Here is a 19,550-nt window from a genome sequence, read left to right as displayed (position 1 = left end):
AGAGTATCCGCAGCTTCCCCGCTTACGTCGAGCACAACTGCCTGCAAACACAAGCAGACACTGTCGGACGAATCGCGAGGCCCTGCGTGTTGGTTTAGAAATTCCGGTAGCCTTGTGGAGTGAGGCTCTGTGTTGTCACAAAGAAAAAGTGGAGGGGTGCGTCAGCATACATTAGCCACATCTATGGATGATCGCGAACGGCAAAGGAGCATGTCGCTCATACCCTACCTACCAGCAGAATCGCGAGAGATTGTTTTGTATGTCTGGAGCATCTGAGAGTAAGTATGACAGCGGTGTACTGACTGTGGCTGCAGGCGCCATGGTTCCGCAGTCGTTGTCTACGATCAGCGGTCTAAGCAACTCTCTCTCCGCGACGCCTCCCAGTCTGCCGACGTAGACGCAACATCCTCCTGCCCATACTGCCACCGAGCCTACCGCGAACCGTCACCACACGACACCGACGACGATGACCATCCACATTCGCCTGGCGAGCCTGGCTTGGACCATGGGTTTGTCAATCCGGGGTACTTCCAGATGCTGCGCGGTAGTCAGCCCAGCTCCACAGCAGGCTCACGTCCACCGTCACCACACAAACAATTAGGCCCTGCGATAACCCGGGATGCGGCTGCTGCATTTCAGGCACCGGAAGGGGCCGAGTTTGTAGGCAGCACGCCTCTACCTCCCAGGAACCAGGGCATATCTGCGAGGGCGTTCAGCCCCAACTATTTCAAGACGTTCTTCATCGAAGAAAGGGAGCTGGGAAGAGGAGGCAAAGGAGTGGTGCTCCTTGTGCAGCACGTTCTAGACGGAGTGCAGCTTGGCAAGTTCGCCTGTAAGCGTGTGCCAGTCGGCGATGACCACGAATGGCTTGAGAAGGTTTTGATCGAAGTGCAACTGCTACAGAACCTCTCGCACCAAAACCTCGTCTCGTACCGCCATGTCTGGCTTGAGGACTATCAAATCAATACCTTTGGCCCAAGCGTACCGTGCGCCTTCATTCTACAGCAATACTGCGACGGAGGAGATCTGCACGACTACATTCTTAACTCTGCGAAAACGACAATCACAAAAGACCAGATGAAGGAGCGGCTCAGACGAAGATCAAAAGGGCAGATGGAAGAGCCAGACGACATGTTTGGACCACGGCGCATGCATTTCGAGGAGATCATCTCGTTCTTCAAAGACATCACGTCAGGCCTAAATCATCTGCACGCGAACGGCTACATTCACAGAGACCTGAAGCCCAGCAACTGTCTTTTGCATCGCGATAAATATGGAATGAAGGTCTTAGTGAGCGACTTCGGCGAAGTACAGTCAGCAAACGTCGCCCGAAACTCCTCTGGCGCTACAGGCACTATTTCGTACTGTGCTCCAGAAGTCCTTAGGCAGGAACGTCCAGGAGGACCGTATGGTAACTTCACCACCAAGTCGGACATATTCTCCCTCGGCATGATTGTCTACTTCATGTGCTTTGCTCGCCTACCGTACAGGAATGCGGATGGCATCGATGAAGACAACGAGGATCTGGACCAGTTGCGCGCCGAGATATCCACATGGGCCGGCATCGATGACGAACAGCGCGTTCGATCTGATCTGCCCGAGAAGCTATATAAATCGCTCAAACGGTTGCTTGCACTAAACCCTGATGAGCGCCCAGCAACCGAGGAGATTTTGCATGTTCTGAAGGCACCGTCCGTCTTCGATGAGTTCAACGCGTATGCTGGTGCGTCAGGCATTGATGATTTCAGTCCTCGCATATCGCGTGCAGACACACCTAGCCCCGGACCTGCTCAGATGACCAGAAAGCGAAGCTCGGTACACCACTACACGCGGCTGGGTCGCTCCAAGTTAGGTGCATCGGTTACGGAGCATTCCCCAAGCCCTCCGCCGGCCCACCCCACACGAAGGACAAGCTCAGAAGAGGCAGCGGTAATTCTGAGGTCGAAGAAGCTGGACTTTCCAAGGCCTGAAGAGGCTGTTAGGACACCCTCTCCGCAACGGCTTATGCTGCCGCCTCCTCCTCATGATGGGCAGAGTTGGGTTGGGCAGTATCGCGACCGTATGGTGAGCATCTTTGAGAACCCAGCCACAGCCGGCGTGGTCAGGGTCGTCCTGTTCTTTGCCAAGGCCGTCAGCTTGTTCGGCTCTTGCCAACCATTCGCAGCGGAGCCGTGGGCAGCATATTCACTGCTGGGCTTAGCATCCGTCGATTTCCTGTATCCACATGTCGTCATGGTACCTCATATTCGGCGTTGGTATCCTGGTGGTTTGGTGGGAAGCATGGCATTGTTGTTGATACACTCCACGATTGTAGCGATACTCTGGCGGAACGACAAGCTGTGTGCTAGAAGGCGCATTGCTTGGGAAGGGTTTTGAGCTAGATTGCAAGGATGGAAAGGGGTGCCCATATAAGCGAAATCGGGGTTAAAGGTTTTTGTTACTCATTAGTCCTCACGATCCAGACTGTTGCATCATCACGAACTGTTGGCCCATTCTGTTTCTTGAAGCGGTCAGCCTTGTTTCAGGAGTGTTGGGCTAGCAGCTGCTGATTGGTGGTGCGGGAGGCGCTTGGTTAGGTTTAGGGCTTTCGGGCGTTAGCGAGGATGGCGCTGTTTGTTGACGTTCGATGTTGTTGTGATGCTTGTCCCGTCAACACCACCGCACCTGCCACTAACACACGCAGCCTGTCCATGAACATCAAATTGGACTGACTTTTTGGACACTTCTCTATGCTCCTGTAGTTCTAGCAGAGCATCTCTTTCTATATCCTAGACGCGTCTTCTTGTACGCGACGCAACACAAGCACAGCTCCGCTGCCCAGGGTGCCGTTGCAGCCTCACTTCACACCATGCAGTCCTCCCCTCCCACAAGCATTGGGAAAGCGCGCACTATTCGCGAGCTTTCGCGCAGCCTGAGCCACAGTCCACGCAGCATCCCATCCCCTTCACCCCCGCCCAGCGACTCAAATCCAACCAAACACTCAGGGTTCGGCACCGAGACGTCCAACTTCTTCAACGATCCCGACGTGCTCATGTCAACACAACAAAACTTCGCGGACGAGACAAACACACTGCCCCAGTACCCGCGCATTCGCTCAACCGCAAAGAAGATGAACACCTGGCAGCCGCTGCGATCCGAGCAGTTCAATCCAGACACGTCCATGGTGAACAAAGAGTTTGGCGACTTTGATCACAGCATCTCAGACGAAGAGAGCATTTCCGTCGAACAGGCGCGTGGACTCCACCACAGCAACCGCAGCACACCAGTCAGGCAGAGCTCCGCGTTCCACAGCCTGTACGACGTCACACCGCCTACAAACCGGACGCGCAAATCCTATGTGGCCGAGACTGGAAGCCTTCGACGCGACGCACAGATCCGACGCGCCTCGCGTAACGACCTCGACACCGCGTCGCCGCGCCCTGCCAGCAAGCGCAACTCTCCCGCCGTGCCAGCGAAGGAGAACAAGCGCAACTCTCTCGCACAGCTTCACGCGAAACTTTCTGAAGACGAGTCATCCTTTATGCAGGACCGCCCGCCTACACTGACTGTCAACTCGACCAAGAACACGCGCTGGGGCAACCGGAGCCGTCAGACATCCCTTCAGATGGATGGTATCGTCGAGGAAGCTGCGCGTTCCAACGCTACGCCTCGATCGCGTCCTTCGACCGCTCAGAACGCGACCGCACAGTCTTTCATCCTCCCTGACTTGCCCAACCTTACCGAGCTAGTCTCTGGCGTCTTTGGAGATGGCACACCGGTCTTCTCGAAGAGTGCTACAGCTCGATCGCGCTTTGCTGCTCCTCCTGGTGGCGGTCGTCGTCCCAACCACATCCCCATCGACAGTGTGCCCATCCCTGACGAAGAGAAGGCCATATTCTCTGCCCTGCAGCAGCTACAAGAGAAGGTCGCACAGATAGAGGCTGAGCGATCTGAGCAGGACAGGAGGATCGAGGAGCAAGACCTGGAGTTGATCGAGCTCAGGGCTTCCGCACAGGCACACGAAAAATCGCGAAGGAGCGACAGTGCGAACGACTCAGATGCTGGCAAGGGCCACTGGAAGATTGAGAAGACGCGTAAGTGTGAGATTCGCCGTCTTCAAAACAGCCTGCTAATCTGTTGTCAGGCCTCGACGCGACTGTACAGACCCTCCGAACCAAGCTGGACCGCGCCGACCGCAAAGTTGCCGTCCTCGAGATCGAGAAGAAGCGACTGACCACCGAGCGCGACAACATGACAAACCAGCTGGGCGTTGCTTTCCAGACCTGCGAGGAACTCAAGAACGAGAAACTGTCTTTGGCAGACGAGAACGACGCACTTCGCCAGGAGATCGATGCGCTGCGAGGCGATAACGACGAGCTACGTGACCAGCTGAACCAGGAGCTCTCACATCACCGCGAAGAGACGGTGCAGCTTCGACAGCAATTCGACCAGGCTGCGAACGCGACCGAGAAACAGAACGCGACTTTGAATGCTGAGTTGGCTCGTATTCGTGCTCAGCACGACGAGAACACCCAGCAGCTTGCTCGTCAAGATGTTGAGCTTAGGAAAGCGCGTCAAGAGAAGGCCGAATACGCGCGGCTCCAATCTGATAACGAGGCGCTAAAGGCGCAGCTCGCGAGCATGAAAACCAAGCGTGAAGAGGAAGTCAAGAGGTGGACCCGCCAGGAAGCTGCAATGAAGGCGCAGGTCGACCGTCGCGACGAGACCATTCGACACTTCCAGGACGCGACCCAGGAAGAGACCAACGAAGCGATGCGCCTAGACAATGAGAACCTTCGTCAGGAGCTCGCTCATCTTTCGGCTCAGCATGATGACGACTACGAGAAGTGGGCAAGGAAGGAAAGCCAGTTGAAACGCAAGGTCCAGCAACGCGAGGCTGCTGCCAGACAGACTCTGGATTTGACACGCGAAGTACTGAACATCCGCGAGGCGAACGGACAGCAATTCAGTGTACCTGTGCAGGAGGACAACACTCGCCAGGAGACCCTTCAGCGCAAGCCCAGCTACCGTCGCGAAGACACACGTTCCCGCATCAAGAGCCGCGTCCAACAAGAGTCACGCAACAGCCGAGTTGTCAACACAACACAGCAACCTGGCCGTGTCGAGGACAATCTGCGCAAAGAGTATACTGGTGTCTCTAGGAAGGACTTCAGCAGGACTCTGCCAGCGGACACTCGACGCAGCTTCTCTGCATCTGCCGCCGATAAGAACGCACATGTGGACAGCGATATCGAATCGACCACCGACCTATCTCTCAAGCCTCACGGCACACCGTACATGTCGCGGAGCGTCCAATCCGCGAAACCAACCATCAACGTCCAGCGCCCTGCTGATTTGGACCTGACTGAACTGAGCTTCATCGGTAGCGACGTCATTGCTCAGCTTCGTCGCCAGTTGGAGGAAGAGCGTGCTAATGCACGTCGCGCGTCGTCCGCTCCATTTGAGCAGACTGCTCGCGACGAGACTGTTCGCTCGGAGCGACAGCCTCGCGAAGATACGCTCAGGTCTGTCGCGTCAGCTAAGAGTGAACGCCGGCCATCTCTGGTGCGCAAGTCGTCGCTCAAAGATACCACTCAGCGCACCACAGCGAGTCAATTTGAGGACGACTTCACTGGCGACATGTCGAACTTGGACGCGGATACCGAAGCCACACAGACGAAGCAGTCCGCCTTCGAGCTCTCCATGCACAGCAACACCAGCCGTCGTCGCCGTAGCGCTCCTGTAGAGATGACTTCCGCTTTCATCGTCCCCGACATCAAGATCGAGGCCCGCAGACCGTCCATTACCACCTCGAACGTCTCCAAGCACAACAAGAACCACGACAACGACAACTGCACTGTCTGTCGCCGCGAAGGCCTCACCTCTACCACCTCCGCTCTCCGCGTCCCCCGCCTGGTTCCCGTCTCCGCCCGCATGTCTGACGAAATCGATGCAACCCTCCGCCCTGCCCGCTCCCCTAAGGAGGCCCTTGCCTTTGTCGTCAAGGAGCTGCAAGACGAGCGGGCTCACTTGCACATCGAGCTTGCGGCCCTCCGTGCCATGCTTGAGATGCACGACGCGAGCCAGGGCAACCGCAAACGTGTTGAGATCAATGCGGACATCCAGGAAACGCTCCGCCGGTTGGAGATCAAGGATGCGCAGATCTACAACCTCTACGACGTCCTCGAAGGCCAGGCTGCAGATGGCGAGATCACGGAGCAGGATGTTGAAGACATCACGGAGCAAATTCGTGCTGAAGACTTGAAGATAGGCATGAACGAGGATGTGGACATGAGCCACGTTGAGTTCCAGAGGGGCAAGAAGGGACAGGGGAAGCGTGTTACAATTCGCAGCTTTGTCGATGAAAGCGAGAGTGAAGAGGAGACACAGACGAGGGATATTGGCAAGGACGGCATGAGGAAGACGATACAAGATGATGAGACGGAGGAGTTGCCCTGGGAGGGCTTTGAGGATAGTGAGATTCCCGAGGGATGGGGCAAGGTGCACTGAGTGAGTGTGTTGGTGTTCCTTTGGCGTTGTTGGGTTCTGGATACGGGGATATTGGTATGGACATTGGGTACGGCGTTTCCTCATGGGTTTCTTTCGTCACATCACCGTTCTTCCGCAATCTTCTCCGCAGACCTGCTAGACGGCCCCTCGCTCCCTCCTCCCTTGTCTTTCAGCTTCGCATCAGAAGTCCGGCAGACTCCCGCAACTTCCTAGCGCGCCTTGACTCGCCTTCCGGCTCGAGTTGGCAAGCGAAGAAGAGCGCGGTTGAGACGGCTGACTGACGCTGCTGCCTTGGACATGTGGACTCGAAGCAACAGTGCCATCCAGTGGTCTGAAGGAGAGGAGAGAAAGCGTAGACTTCTAAGACTTCTAAGACTTCCAACCCATTTCTTCGTCATCGTGTAGTTTTGTACGCAGTGACGTGAAAATCCCATGAACAAAGCTTGCAGCCAGAGAAGCAGTGAATGTGCTTCCCAGAAGGTGCAGATGAGCGTAGACATTCTGGCCGACAGATTCTTGGATCGATGAGCTGGACGACAACCCAAGTCATGGAGTCGCTAACTTATAACAAGCGGTGCGTACATGCAACGCGCTCGGCGGGAGAAAAGAAGAAACCCTTAGAAGATACCGGTAATTCTGAATATTCCGAATATCCTGGATATTCTTTGAATTTTTTGTCAAACGGAGGCAGAGCATGATTCCGCCCTAAGCTTTTCCCTGTCGGGGCTGAACTGGTGCGTCAAAGCAGCTAATATATCGGCGGCTGTATGCACCTTCACCAACACCGGAGGTCAGGCGGAAGGATCGGTAAACGAGAGCCATCAGCCAACGTGAATGTTGACACCAAACAACAAGGTGTGGACGAATGCAAAGAAAGTTGGTTCATGGCGAGAAGGCAGGAAGGAGCAGGTCAGCAACGTTAAGAAAGATCTCACTGAAGAGGTCCAGAGCCAGATACGTGCATGCTTTCTTGTGAGTCGGCCACGATGACGAGGCTGGTAAGACCTGGGTCTGGATAGGGCGGCTAGAAGGCGCACTAGCGCGCTACAGCCATTGTTCGGTCGCACTTGCAGCGACTGTCGCTGCTCGCGTCTGCGCGTGTGTTTAGTCACCCTCCTCGCGTCTCCCTCGTGCACCTGCATGGCGCGCACATGCACAAGCAAGCAAGTGAGGATGCCGGCGCAAGACCAACGTGCCCGCCACGAGTGCAGCGCGTCGCACAAGGCGGTCAGCCTATGACGCCGCGTCTGGCTCGATGATGTCGGTGTGCGGAGCAGTCATTAATGGGATGGGCCCCCTGTTGATGCAGCCAAGGCTACGAGTGGACCCTTCAATTCGCGAATGGGCGACAAGCTAGGCTAAGCTAATGGCGACCTCCTGATGCTCCTTTCGAGTGTCAAGGCCGTGAGCTGCTCAGCGCCTCTCCTGTCTCTGCTGTCTGCGTGCAGTCGCTCGTTGCCACTACAACTTGGAGTGTAGAGAAGTTTGCGTAGTGCGTTTCATTGCGCATTGCCCTCACAGACCCCGGCCCCCGCCTGTAACCGCCGATCCGAAACGCTCTGGACGCCAGCCCGTTCACACCCACCGCGCATTTCGAGACTGGATGCTTGTCCCATAACGCCCTCGTAATGACGGAGGTGACAGCCACCATGGACGTCGAGAACGGAACCACAACTCCTACTGTCGAGGGGCCACGGCCGCCCAGAACTCATGTCGACAGCACGCCTCTGCCCACAGACTCGATGGTGACAGTGCCGCTGTCCGAGGCCGGCACCAACGAAGACGGTTTTCGAGATTCTACCATACAGCCAGATATCGTAGTCGAGGAGCGGGGGTCGTCATCACGACCAAGCTCTGACGAGATCCACAAGGCGTTCGGCCGTCGTGGAAGTCAAGCCAGCGTCACGGCACCAACTTCGACTAGCCCCACAGTATCTGTTCGTGATGTCGATGCACCGGAGGCACCAAAGCTGATACGGTCAAGAAGTGGCAGCGAGAGCTCGGGAGACGCCAAGGTGGATTGGGCAGAGCTGGAGAAGAAGGAGACTCAGCAGTCCCACGAGGGCCAGGATGATGTAGGCCCCACGTTGCGCTGCCACGCCGACCCGGCTAACACGTGCAGGCCATGGCTTTGTTGCTCGCACGCCTTGAACAAGAAAACAACGCCATAATGTCGGACTCCAAGGCAGGCATGAAGCCAACCACAAAAGGCGTCCGCGCTCGCAGCCAGTCCCGCCCACCGTCATTCCAGCAGCTCAAACGCCTTGTGCAGAACGATACCTCAGATGTTCGATTTTCTCAGCTCCCGTCGCCACCACCTATGACTGAGCTCGAATTCTGGGCGGCGCTCGTCCGCGACTATCCTCAAGTGGTCCAGCGGTTACCCACCCTATGTTTGAACAAGATTCGTGGAGGTATTCCTGCACCGCTCCGAGGTGTTGTTTGGCAGAGTGCGTCTGGGGCCCGTGACAAGTTCATCGAGGATCAGTACGACTCCTTATGCGGCGAGTCGAGTCCGTACGAGAACATCATCAACAAGGACCTTGGCAGAAGTTTCCCCGGTGTTGAGATGTTCAAGGACCCCGAGGGCGAGGGCCAAAAGATGCTGGGCCGTGTGTTGAAGTGCTTTAGCTTGTATGACAGCAAGATAGGGTACTGTCAGGGCCTAGGTTTCCTCGTGGGTCCACTGCTCATGCAGATGGGTGATAAGGAGGCCTTTTGCGTGCTTGTCAGGTACGTTACGTCACCCGCCTTGGATGGGAAAGCAGCTGTTAACCTCAAACAGGCTCATGGAAGACTATGACCTTCGCTCTTGCTTCCTTCCTGATCTCTCGGGGCTACACCTGCGCATCTTCCAGTTTCAGAAGCTGCTAAGCCATCACATGCCAGAACTCACGCTGCATCTTGAGGAGATGCAGATCGAACCTGCCTACCTCTCGCAATGGTTTCTGTCATTCTTCGCCGTCACATGCCCTCTGCCTATGCTGTTTCGCATCTTCGACGTACTCTTTGCCGAGGGCGCCTCCGAAACTATCATGCGTGTTGCTCTTGCACTCATGAAGAGAAACGAGGCCAAGCTGCTCTCGCTGACCGAACTCGAGGATGTGATGCAGCTACTACTCGGACGCCAGCTATGGGATCCGTATGGCCGAAACGCGCACTCGGCAGACGAGCTCGTCAGCGATTTTGTTTCGTTCACTAACGATGTCACGCGAGAGAAGTTGCAGGGATTAGAGCAGCAGTACAAGGAAGCGCAGGAGAAGGAATCGGCCAAGCAACAAGTCAACAAATCCGCTACTTCGTTTTTGGGCCGGTTGTGGGGCCCTTCTAATTCGTCTACGAAGTCCGTGTCTCTCAGCCCGGGCCTATCTGCGCCTTCACGCCCTGTCAGCTTCCTGAGAAGGACACCGTCGAAACAAAGTCTGGCTTCCACTCTCAACTCTACCGCTGAGTCCGACACATCGGCTGCAACTCAGAGTACAGCTTTAACGGACATCTCTCGCGCTTCCCACGGCGACGCCATGTCAATGAAATCAGGCCACGCGTCTGTTGCCATGAGCATCTCGGCGAAAGATAGGGACCTGCATTACCAAATAGAGCAGCTCCTGATGTCTGTGAGTCAGTTGCAGCGACAGAACAGCGAACTGGAGGCTGCACTGCAGAAGCAACGCGAGGACCGAAAGGAAGACTACCGTGTCGTTCGGACTGTTGTTGATAAGATCCGAAAGAAGGAGTCCACGTTATCTACGCCATCAACACGTGCGTCGAGACGCAGGACCACCATCACAGCCGCTACAGACGTCCCAGCCAACAACGAGTCATCGCCGGAGTTGTCAGAGGAGAGTGCTGACATAGTGGAAGCTTTGGAAACCCAGTTTCCAGTAACCCAGAAGCATCACCGCGCTTCGTCTATGTTCGAGACAAAGCAGCTCCTGCGCGACAGTTTGTCGCGAACCAAGGATCAGCTAATGTCGGAAACGTCACGAGCGCAGGCCCTTGCACGTGAACTGAACGATCGTCAAGCTGAACTTCAGATCGCGCGGGATGCACTCAAGGACACCCGGAATCGCCTTGCGGACTCGTACAACCAGAACCAACGGCAAGAGAAAACGATCAATGAATTGCGACAGAATGCGCGCAAGGCATCTGCAGCAGCAAGCTGGACAGGTGCCGACGACACATCGCCCAATCCTACGCCGACACTGACCAGAAGCACGACATCTGAAAGCATAACAGGCGGGCTGAGAGAACTCCGTCTTGGTCGAACATCCTCACAGAAATCCACTCGCGAGCTCCCACCCGTTACCTTCAACAAGCGCTCTTCTTCCCTGGCCATGCAGCCCGTTCTTTCAAACGACAATAACAACGCACCGGCTGACAATGAGCAGCTGCTCTTGGAACTCGTCAACGCAAAGACGGCAGAAGCTGTTGCACGTCAGGAACTTGAGGAAATGAGGGCTAAGTTTGAAGGCCTGAGAAGAACCATGGGTGTTCAACAGTTAAGCATGAGTGCAACAGCAAGTCCGGCGGTGACGCCAACGCCAACGCCAGCTGCTGTGCCCGAGGGAAAGAAGGAGGGCACTGCTGCTGGTGGGTGGACCTGGGGTGGGTGGAAGAGGACGGCAAGTACCACCAATGCCAGCATCACATAGCGTCTCGATGCTCGGTGAACAGCGTGGGCGCGCACACCACTCGTTTGAAACATGTACTCTATTTCTACGCAGACATACAGACGCATTTGGAGGAAGACTTTATGAGAGGAAGGAAAGGCACAAGTTGCCACTACTATTGTTTATGTACGAGATACCAGTGCTACCAGCAGCACTTTAGCTTTCCCAGCCAAGGCATGGTTGAGAGCATATTTTATATCATTTTTGGGCCGAATAGAACACTTCTGCCAACAACCTCTGGCACCTCGACTCATTGTTGACACAGTAGTGAGAGGGACTTCTACCGTCCACAACCGTCGGCTCAAATATCTATCGTCCATTCACTAACATATTTATCTACAGAGAGTCAGCCTGCTTTTGCTTCCGTTTTCGGCTATTAGGTTGACAGTCCCTTTGGCCGAAAGGATTGACAAAGGTAACACTTTAAATCCCATGTATAACATTCAAAGGTAAGAAACGAGTCAGCCGATAAATACGAAGCTACAGGTGAGCCGCTGTACGCCTCTAGTTTGACACTATTATGGTAAAAACTCTCAAGGACTGCCCTATATCTCACCACGAGGATGCTTCCAAATTTCCGGTAGTTGAAGCTTACGTGAACGACTACCGAGCACCGAGGATACACCCATTATGTCACAACATGACTTAACCCCTTGCTTGTATCGATTGCCAGCTCAAAGATCTGGACTCTTGTATCGCGGAGCCCCCAGATTTCCCCGCAACGCGCTAGCTAGCGTAGCGTGTTCCGGCAGTTCACATTAGCCTCTTGGAACCTTTACATTGCGCCGCGATAGGAGCTAGGGTACCTCCATCGAGTTAAGGCACCGGGGTAGCGGCTCCGTGAGCAAGCATGAATCACAGATAGAGGCCTGCGAGCACCTGCCGTGTTCGCAATCAGCTCCGGAGCCCGCGTTATCGACCATGCCAGACGGTGATCATACACCATCTTCGCCTATGAATTCACTCCGTCTGTGCATGGGTGACGAAGCTCTGGTAGAATACTAGGACCTCCACTGGCTGGCGATACCGTGCCTATATTGCAAGATGCCGTGCAGTGCAAGGAACATACAGGGGAAAGATACCTGATCTGCACGCACATGTGAAGACTGAGCTGGTCACTGGAAGCTCAGTTTGCTTTCGATAAGGCATGTGTTTCCCAGAAAACTCCTCCTCAGGCCTTGTAACTGATATTGCCTTCTAATAGGACCATAACAGTGCTCGGTAACGTTTCCATATCGAGTGCATGCGCTGGACAAACGTCCTTTTTGGAACACAGGACTGCCATCTCAGTGCGTGGGCTTGGGTTACAAGTATCTGCTCACACCCCCGCTGTGGCACTGAGATCGAACAGTCCCTCGAGTTCAGCTTCCCTTTTTGAAGCGGTACACAAAACGCCAGTATGGCGTCCAAAGACTATACTGACGATGTACTCGCTCACTCACCATACCCCAAAATGATCATAATGACAACTCCAGGAACGTCATCAAATTGAGCATGGGCTCAACGTTGAGATCTTGCCTGGTACTGAGATCATGGCCGATGTTAGCAGCCATTACTTCGTTAAGGGTTCTCACCGAAACGTGCTTGTCCCGCAGCCATCTGACGACCCGCACGACCCTCTGAACTAGAGCATTTGGTGGAAGACCGCGTGTATCATATCTACAGCCACGGTGACCTTCACGCAAGGCTTTGGTCCCCTTGCACTCGCACCTATGTTTCCAGCATTGATGGAAGCGTTTCAGTGTGATCTCACGGAGGCAATCCAGTTTACAGGGCTGTGCATCTTGATGTTAGGGTTCAGTAACTTCATCTGGTCAGTTACATATCTCTTACACTCACGCCTCGAGAGCTGACATGCAAACAGGGTTCCTATCAGTACCTCTTTCGGCCGCCGGCCAGTATACCTTCTCAGCCAGCTCGTCAATTTTGGAGCCAGCATCTGGCGTGCCAGAGCTAACTCTTATGGTTCTTTCATGGGTACCTGCATCGTCAATGGCATCGGCGCTGGTCCTTCTGAGACCATCATGCCTGAAGTCATCGCTGATATCTTCTTCCTGCACGATCGCGGCAAGTGGAACACACTTTATTGGGTTGTGTACATGGTCTGTCACCAAAAATGTTTGTATCTCTGCGTATACTAACCACTCGTGTAGGGCTCCCTTATGGCTGGGCCCATTGTCTCTGGTTCAATGACTGAGAGTATTGGCTTTCGCAGCTTCTGGTGGCTCAATGCCGGCTTGATTGGCGCCTCCTTCCTGATGCTTGTCTTCATGTTTCCAGAAACCCGATTCAAGCGCGAGGAATCCGACTTCGTTCCCACAAAACACATCTATGATGCCGAGAAGTCACAGGCGGTCGCCGGTGAAAATTCATCCAGCTCAGATGACGGCGAGATACATCACGTCAACACCGCTACCTCTACCATTCCAGCCAACAAAAACCTCACCCTCACCGAAACCGCGGCACTGGACCCGTACCTTGGCACTGGTACCCCCGGACGCTGGCAATGGCGCACTTTCCAACCCAACGCGCATCCTTTTCGTTCGATATTCCTCGACCTCTAGATCCCTTGGAAGCTCTTTGCCTTCCCGATTGTCGAATTCGCTGCTTTCGTGACATCGTGGTCCTGCTCTTCTTTCCTTACCATCAATCTCACACAGTCCCAAATCCTGTCTCTCCCACCGTATAACTTCCGTCCCGCGACCGTGGGGTTCACAAATTTCGCAATCATCGTTGGCGCTCTGATTGGACTTGTCACGAGCGGCCCACTCAGTGATTGGGTTGCGGCGCGCGGGACGAGGAAGAATGGCGGAGTCAGAGAGCCGGAAATGAGACTACCTGCTATGATCCCTTATGTCATCATCATGTTCCTTGGCAATATCGTTGTCGCCACAGGCTACGAGAGGAAGTGACCGTGGGAGGTGATTGTGATCATCGCATACACGTGTGCGGGTATCCAGGTTGCGGCACTGCCCGGCATTGTCAGCACATACGCCGTTGACAGCTACAAGCCTGTAGCCGGCAGTTTGTTTGTCGCGATCACGGTGAACAAGAACTTGTGGGGATACGGATTTGGCAAATTCATCACACCTTGGAGTATGGAGGCTGGGTAAGTCTAATCGACGATCTGATACTGGATGCACCCTGAGACTAATCCGAATTACAGGTTCATAACGCCCATTATGACGAACGCAAGTCTCATCTTGCTTTGGTGTCTGTTTGGAATTTTGTTCTGGTTCAAGGGAAAGAGCTTCAGAAGATGGAGCAAGAACAGCAGTGTGCATAAGTTGTAGAAACTCAATTAGTGGACGATTCGTGGAACTGAAGAGGCATCAAACTTTGCGTTTTGCTTCGTTTTTGAAAGGCAGTATCAAGTATTGTACGTTCTGTTGTTCAATTCGCCGCAACGACTTAGACTAGAAAAAGCCAGTGCGCTGTAGTAGTCCTTCCCAGCCAATCCCGAATCATGATCTTCAAGCTTGTGGGTTGGGAAAATGCAAGGTGGATTTGTGTATGTCTTAATAATATCTCACTTAAGTCAGGAAAGAGTTGGAAGTTGAAATCTACAGTCTAGAGTGGAGACTGTTCAAAGGGAAACATTGAAAACTTCCAGGCTACAGTTCCATAGAAATATAGTGGAGTACCACACTGGTTGCGGGCTGGAGGTACCCAAGCTTTCCAGTTGAGGTACCGATCATGACTCTGGGTCGGTAAAGATGTGAATAATCGGTACAGATCGGAGCATCTCTGGTTCCAGTGTAAAAGGCAACAAACGATTGGATGACCTTCGATTTATCGAGAACATCGGACCATGGTTGTTCTTTGTCTGGAGATGAAATTATCTTCAAGGACATACAACTACCACGTTTCACATACTGATCATTATATATTCACTTCAACCATCCCATTCTCATTGAGTTCACACGTCCATTTCGACACCAGCTGCAAGCGCTCATACAAACATCTCAAATGTACATCAACTATCGTCATAATGGGCACAGTACCCACCGTTCCGCGTTTTTCATCAGCAACGAAGGCTTCATCATCCTAGCAACCACTTTCGGCTCGATCCTCGTCTTCGTCACCATATGCTTGCTGGCCCAGCATTTCATCCGCAGCTACCACAAAGATAACAGTGATTACGAGATAGGCCCTGATCTTGGAGCCTTTCGCCCACTTATCGGCAGAAGGCGCTCGGAGAGCTATTGCACATTGCCGCCGGCATCGCACGATGCCTTCACTCGGGATCGAGAGAGCCGGAGGATGACGAGAGATGAACGGCTCCGCGATAATGTTGCTGAGGTTTATCGAATCTCCACACGAAGGGCCGGTGGTGGGGGAAGTGAGTCAAGTGCAAGCTCGGACTCAGAGAGCGAAGATGGGCACCGAGATGCTCGTCGAGAAGAAGAAGAAGAAGAAGACGAGTCAAGTGGGAGCGACAGCGACAGCAGTTCCGACAGTGATGATGACGACGGTTATGAGGTCGCAGATCGACAAGAATTGGTGTATATGAGAAGATCTGCGTTGCCAAAGAGGGTTGTGGTTCTGAGGTTTTACAGGGGTTAGGTAAGCATATATTTGGGAGCTGATCATATATCATAACATATGTCAAGCCCGATTACGTTACTAGTTGAGAGCACTTTCCAAGCCGCTCATATAAAAAATTGTTTCGAGATGTCGGAGAAGACATAAAAATCAGCTTATAGAATGCCCATTTCCGGATGTTGATGCTGGTGATTTACTAGCGAGACTAGGAACCAAGAAATTGCTTTACCCACGCGAACTCGGACAGAAAAGGACACTCAAATCAAGCTCAAGAGTGCTCCCTTGGATGAAACTGGAGTTGCAGTGGGGGCAGAGTGACCGTAAAAGTGTCCAGCATCTCCCTGTCTAACTTTCCGCCCGTCTCTTTTAGTGCAAACTTGATGCCAGTGTAATGCGTAAGCTCAACTGCACAATCTTTTTACCGGGACAGCTGTAAGCACACAATGAAGAGGGCAAGTACGGAGCTCGGTATGTTCCCATCTCCGCCCGCCTCTCACCGAATCGCTCGAGTACAAAATCCTGAGCCTCCTGCCACCATCTAGGATTTCGATGAATGAGCGATAGTGGTAGCAGTACGTTTGTATTGCCAGGAACGAAGACTTCATCAAGCTGAACACCTTTGCTAGGTGTCTCGCGAAGACCGCCAGTCAAAAGTGCCGGGCATAGGCGCAAAGTCTCACTTATCCAATCATCGAGGTACGTGACGCTCTCCACTTTCTCGTAGCTCCAGACTTTGTTGCCCTCAATGACCTGGTCAAGTAGCGATTACAGCTTCCTTTGCTTCTCGGGACACTTGACCAGATAATAAAGGACGCCAGCGAGCGTGGTAGCTGTTGTTTCGCTGGGAACGTATCAGCCAAATCAAAGCTGGGCAGGGGTGAGTCACTTCTACCTTCAAGCGATGATGAATACTCAGGTATCATCCTCCAACGCTTCAGGTGACGGGGAAGCAGATGCATCTTTGTTTTTCACGGCCTTTAGAAGCCAGGATATAATGTCTCCAGGGTACTCCTCTTTGTCCCAATTCTTGTTCTTTGCTTGAATCTTGGTGGAGTAGAAGTTGAAGAAGCTTGAATATCCAGCTGCCGCTCCAGAGAACGAGCCAAGCACATTCAAGAGCCATGGTACAGTACCCAATATCCCTAGCATTGTCATGTGGTCATGAACTCCGTTGATGGCAGAATGCTCTTGTCCACTAGATAGGTTGTCAAAATCTTTGCCCAGTCCAGCTCCGCCCATGACATTGAAAGAATAGTACATGCTCCAGGAAGAGATATCGAAAGTTTGTGAAGACTGGCGAAGCTGCCTCATAAAAGTATCAACTTTGGTTTTGTTACGTGGTTCATACGTTGCAAGAGCTTTAATGGAGAACCAACAATCTCAGGCTCGACGCCGCTGTTTGTGCGAGTCGTGATCTCGAGTCATATGAATTGATGTTTTCTTCAAGTCATTCCCCGTTTGGCCATACCAAATTGATTTGCGCTATAAGCTGCGGTCAACAGGTTGTTCTACATCTGTTCCTTCACGCGGGTTGTGGACTGTATGTACAACTCCGCTCTATTGCATGAGAGTTGCTAACCCGACACGTTTACGAAGACATATAGGTCGATCAGCTGAGAACAGCAGCTCGAGATTATCAAGATCCTGTTCATTGAAGAGGTGTACTACTACTTCTTCCACTGGATCGTCAAGTTTACCTTCCTTGTCTTCTACCTTCAACTATCTCCGGATAAGATGTTTCACAAACTTGTCTACCTTGGTATGGGGACAAACGTTGCTATATTTATCGCAAACATGTATGTCACAACTTCATTTAAGAACCTTAAGTGTCTAACACGAGCAGGCTGGTTGTGTGTTTGCAATGCATGCCATTCGACGAAATTCTTCATCCGGGGACGTATCCCAATGCCAGTTACATGCCAAAAATCGTTCTGTTGGTTGTTCCGTCAATCTTGGTACGCTGAACGACTCTTTCACTGGTTGCTTACTTACTAAATAAACAAAACATCGTAGAAGACATCTACATCCTCGTCCTGCCTATCTCCACGGTGCTCCGCCTCCAGATTTCTATACGCCGGAAGATTGCTGTTCTATCCGTCATTGGCTTCGGTGCATCTGCCATCCTCGTAGCATGTTTCCGTCTCATCCCGCTTTTCGAACTTAACTCGTCACCGGACCTGTGGTACGTTCTCGGGGAAATGGTAATAGTGGAGGCGGTAGAAATTCAACTAGCTATAGTTGCAGTCAATTTGCCTTCGTTGAAAGGTCTGTGGGCCAAGATCACAGGCGGGAGTTCAGCTAGCTCGGAGCCTTACTACTCGCGCCAAAGGAGCTATAAGCTATCGACCCTAAGATCATCGTCCAATGGGCGAAGTAACAGATTGTCGAGAAGGAGTTTTACAAGGATTGAACACAACATAAGAGGCACAGAGTCTGAGGAAGAGTTGTTCAAGCAAGCAAGGCTGAGGCGAGCATCTCACAGCCCTGATGTCGGCATTACTGTTACAAAAGAGATAACAGTTAAACACGAATGTAGATATAAATGAGATGTCTCTGCCTGACATTGTTCTGCGTATGCAGCGACACTTGGAGGTACAGATGCGGTTAGCCTTCACTTTCACCTCGTTCCCACCTTCACCTTCACTTCTGGCAACCAATCGATTCTCTGCCAACGCTTTGATTCTCACCTTGAGTCAATCACATAATCTCACAAGCCTTGCTTGGCCCTTCAAAAACCACAGTTTCGAAACAACAACGACAACCATGACCCAACTCTCCCGTCGCAGTTCTCGCGCCCGCAGCATTCTTTCCGATGACGAGCACTCCACAACTCGTCCAACCACGCTGCCCTCCCGTCGAGGCGGTACCCGTGGCGTCCGCGCAACATCAGTCACCTCAGAGGCCGTACCCACTACGACGCCCCAAACAACGCGCATACCAGCACACTATTTCCTCGCTCCTACGGTCCCAAACCCCTTCTCCGGCACTTTAGAAGCGAGTCTAGATGCAACACTGCACTGGAGCCGCACACATCCTGCCGCCAACGCCATTGCGAACACACTTCTTGAACCAGTCTCCACAAGCACAAACTGGCCTGCCATATTGTCTGCCTCATTCGGCAGCACAAGCACACTGGACTCAAAACTAGGCCGTTTCCTTCTCGAAGACTTCCTGTTCCTGGTCACTCGAACGTTGCTACCCGAGCAAATCGCCGAAAATAGAGCGGCAATGGCAAGGCTATACGACAAGAAGAAGCAACTCGCGATCAGGTTGGTGTTGAGGTACGATATGCTACGGGAGTGGTGTGTAGGCGACGGACCGGTCGGGAGGAAGGATGTCAGTGTTGCTTCTTTGCCGCCTACAACTATTGCCGCTACGAGTAAGGAAGTCTCTGGTGATTTCATGGCGAGCGGTTCGGCGGGTGAAGAGGGCTTCGTGCGCAGACCGATGATGCCAAACATCTGGGCCACCTTGATCGCCGCTCCAGAAGGGGGGTTTACGACGCACGGCGTGAGGGAGAGGATGAAGCACTACATCACGCCGCTGGACGCGTATCTGCTGTTGAGCGATGAAGAGATAAAGAGCTGGAGTGATCAGAAGCTGGTGGTGAGAGCAAGTCAAATTGTGTTGCAGTGGCAGTGGCTGAGGCAGAAAAATGAGGCATTGGACGAGATGCAGTGCGGCGGGTGGGAGGAGTTGGAAGGCAAAGCAGACGGGTGTGAGTGGATTGCTGAAAGAAGGGAGGTGACTGCAGGGAAAGGCGGAAAGGCTGGTGCTGAAGAGGGATTTTGAAGACACAGATGGTGTCTCTTAGGATCTGGTGGGACTTGAAAAAAAGCATCCCAC

The 19,550-nt window shown here is 53.1% G+C and overlaps 5 protein-coding genes across 5 annotated transcripts, besides 2 other annotated features; all 5 read left to right on the top strand.

Moving 5' to 3' along the window:
• Positions 1–183: 183 nt before the first annotated feature.
• EKO05_0006006 (putative serine/threonine-protein kinase iks1) lies at positions 184–2,376 on the top strand (the record flags this gene model as incomplete). The annotated part of the gene is made up of 2 exons (XM_059636717.1): positions 184–257; positions 315–2,376. 2 exons carry the CDS (start codon positions 184–186, stop codon positions 2,374–2,376), a joined length of 2,136 nt encoding a protein of 711 aa, XP_059492700.1.
• Positions 2,377–2,848: 472 nt separating this feature from the next.
• On the top strand, positions 2,849–6,489 carry EKO05_0006005 (uncharacterized protein; the record flags this gene model as incomplete). The annotated part of the gene is made up of 2 exons (XM_038939731.2): positions 2,849–4,073; positions 4,124–6,489. The coding sequence occupies 2 exons, from the start codon at positions 2,849–2,851 to the stop codon at positions 6,487–6,489; spliced, it is 3,591 nt and encodes a 1,196-aa protein (XP_038799013.2).
• A 1,628-nt stretch (positions 6,490–8,117) lies between these two features.
• On the top strand, positions 8,118–11,141 carry EKO05_0006004 (uncharacterized protein; the record flags this gene model as incomplete). Its single annotated transcript, XM_038939897.2, has 3 exons — positions 8,118–8,564; positions 8,612–9,222; positions 9,275–11,141. The coding sequence occupies 3 exons, from the start codon at positions 8,118–8,120 to the stop codon at positions 11,139–11,141; spliced, it is 2,925 nt and encodes a 974-aa protein (XP_038799012.2).
• Positions 11,142–12,871: 1,730 nt separating this feature from the next.
• On the top strand, positions 12,872–13,300 carry EKO05_0006003 (uncharacterized protein; the record flags this gene model as incomplete). Its single annotated transcript, XM_038939639.2, has 2 exons — positions 12,872–12,972; positions 13,024–13,300. The coding sequence occupies 2 exons, from the start codon at positions 12,872–12,874 to the stop codon at positions 13,298–13,300; spliced, it is 378 nt and encodes a 125-aa protein (XP_038799011.2).
• Positions 13,301–15,559: 2,259 nt separating this feature from the next.
• Positions 15,560–15,583: a tandem repeat.
• Positions 15,584–18,251: 2,668 nt separating this feature from the next.
• EKO05_0006002 (uncharacterized protein) lies at positions 18,252–19,496 on the top strand (the record flags this gene model as incomplete). The annotated part of the gene is made up of 1 exon (XM_038945893.2): positions 18,252–19,496. The coding sequence occupies one exon, from the start codon at positions 18,252–18,254 to the stop codon at positions 19,494–19,496; it is 1,245 nt and encodes a 414-aa protein (XP_038799008.2).
• Positions 18,313–18,351: a tandem repeat.
• Positions 19,497–19,550: the final 54 nt, after the last annotated feature.

This window comes from Ascochyta rabiei, chromosome 9, assembly GCF_004011695.2.
Source record: "Ascochyta rabiei chromosome 9, complete sequence".
NCBI classification, from domain to species: domain Eukaryota; kingdom Fungi; phylum Ascomycota; class Dothideomycetes; order Pleosporales; family Didymellaceae; genus Ascochyta; species Ascochyta rabiei.
The sequence above is the reverse complement of the archived record's forward strand: the minus strand, read 5'-3'. Positions and strand labels throughout refer to the sequence as shown.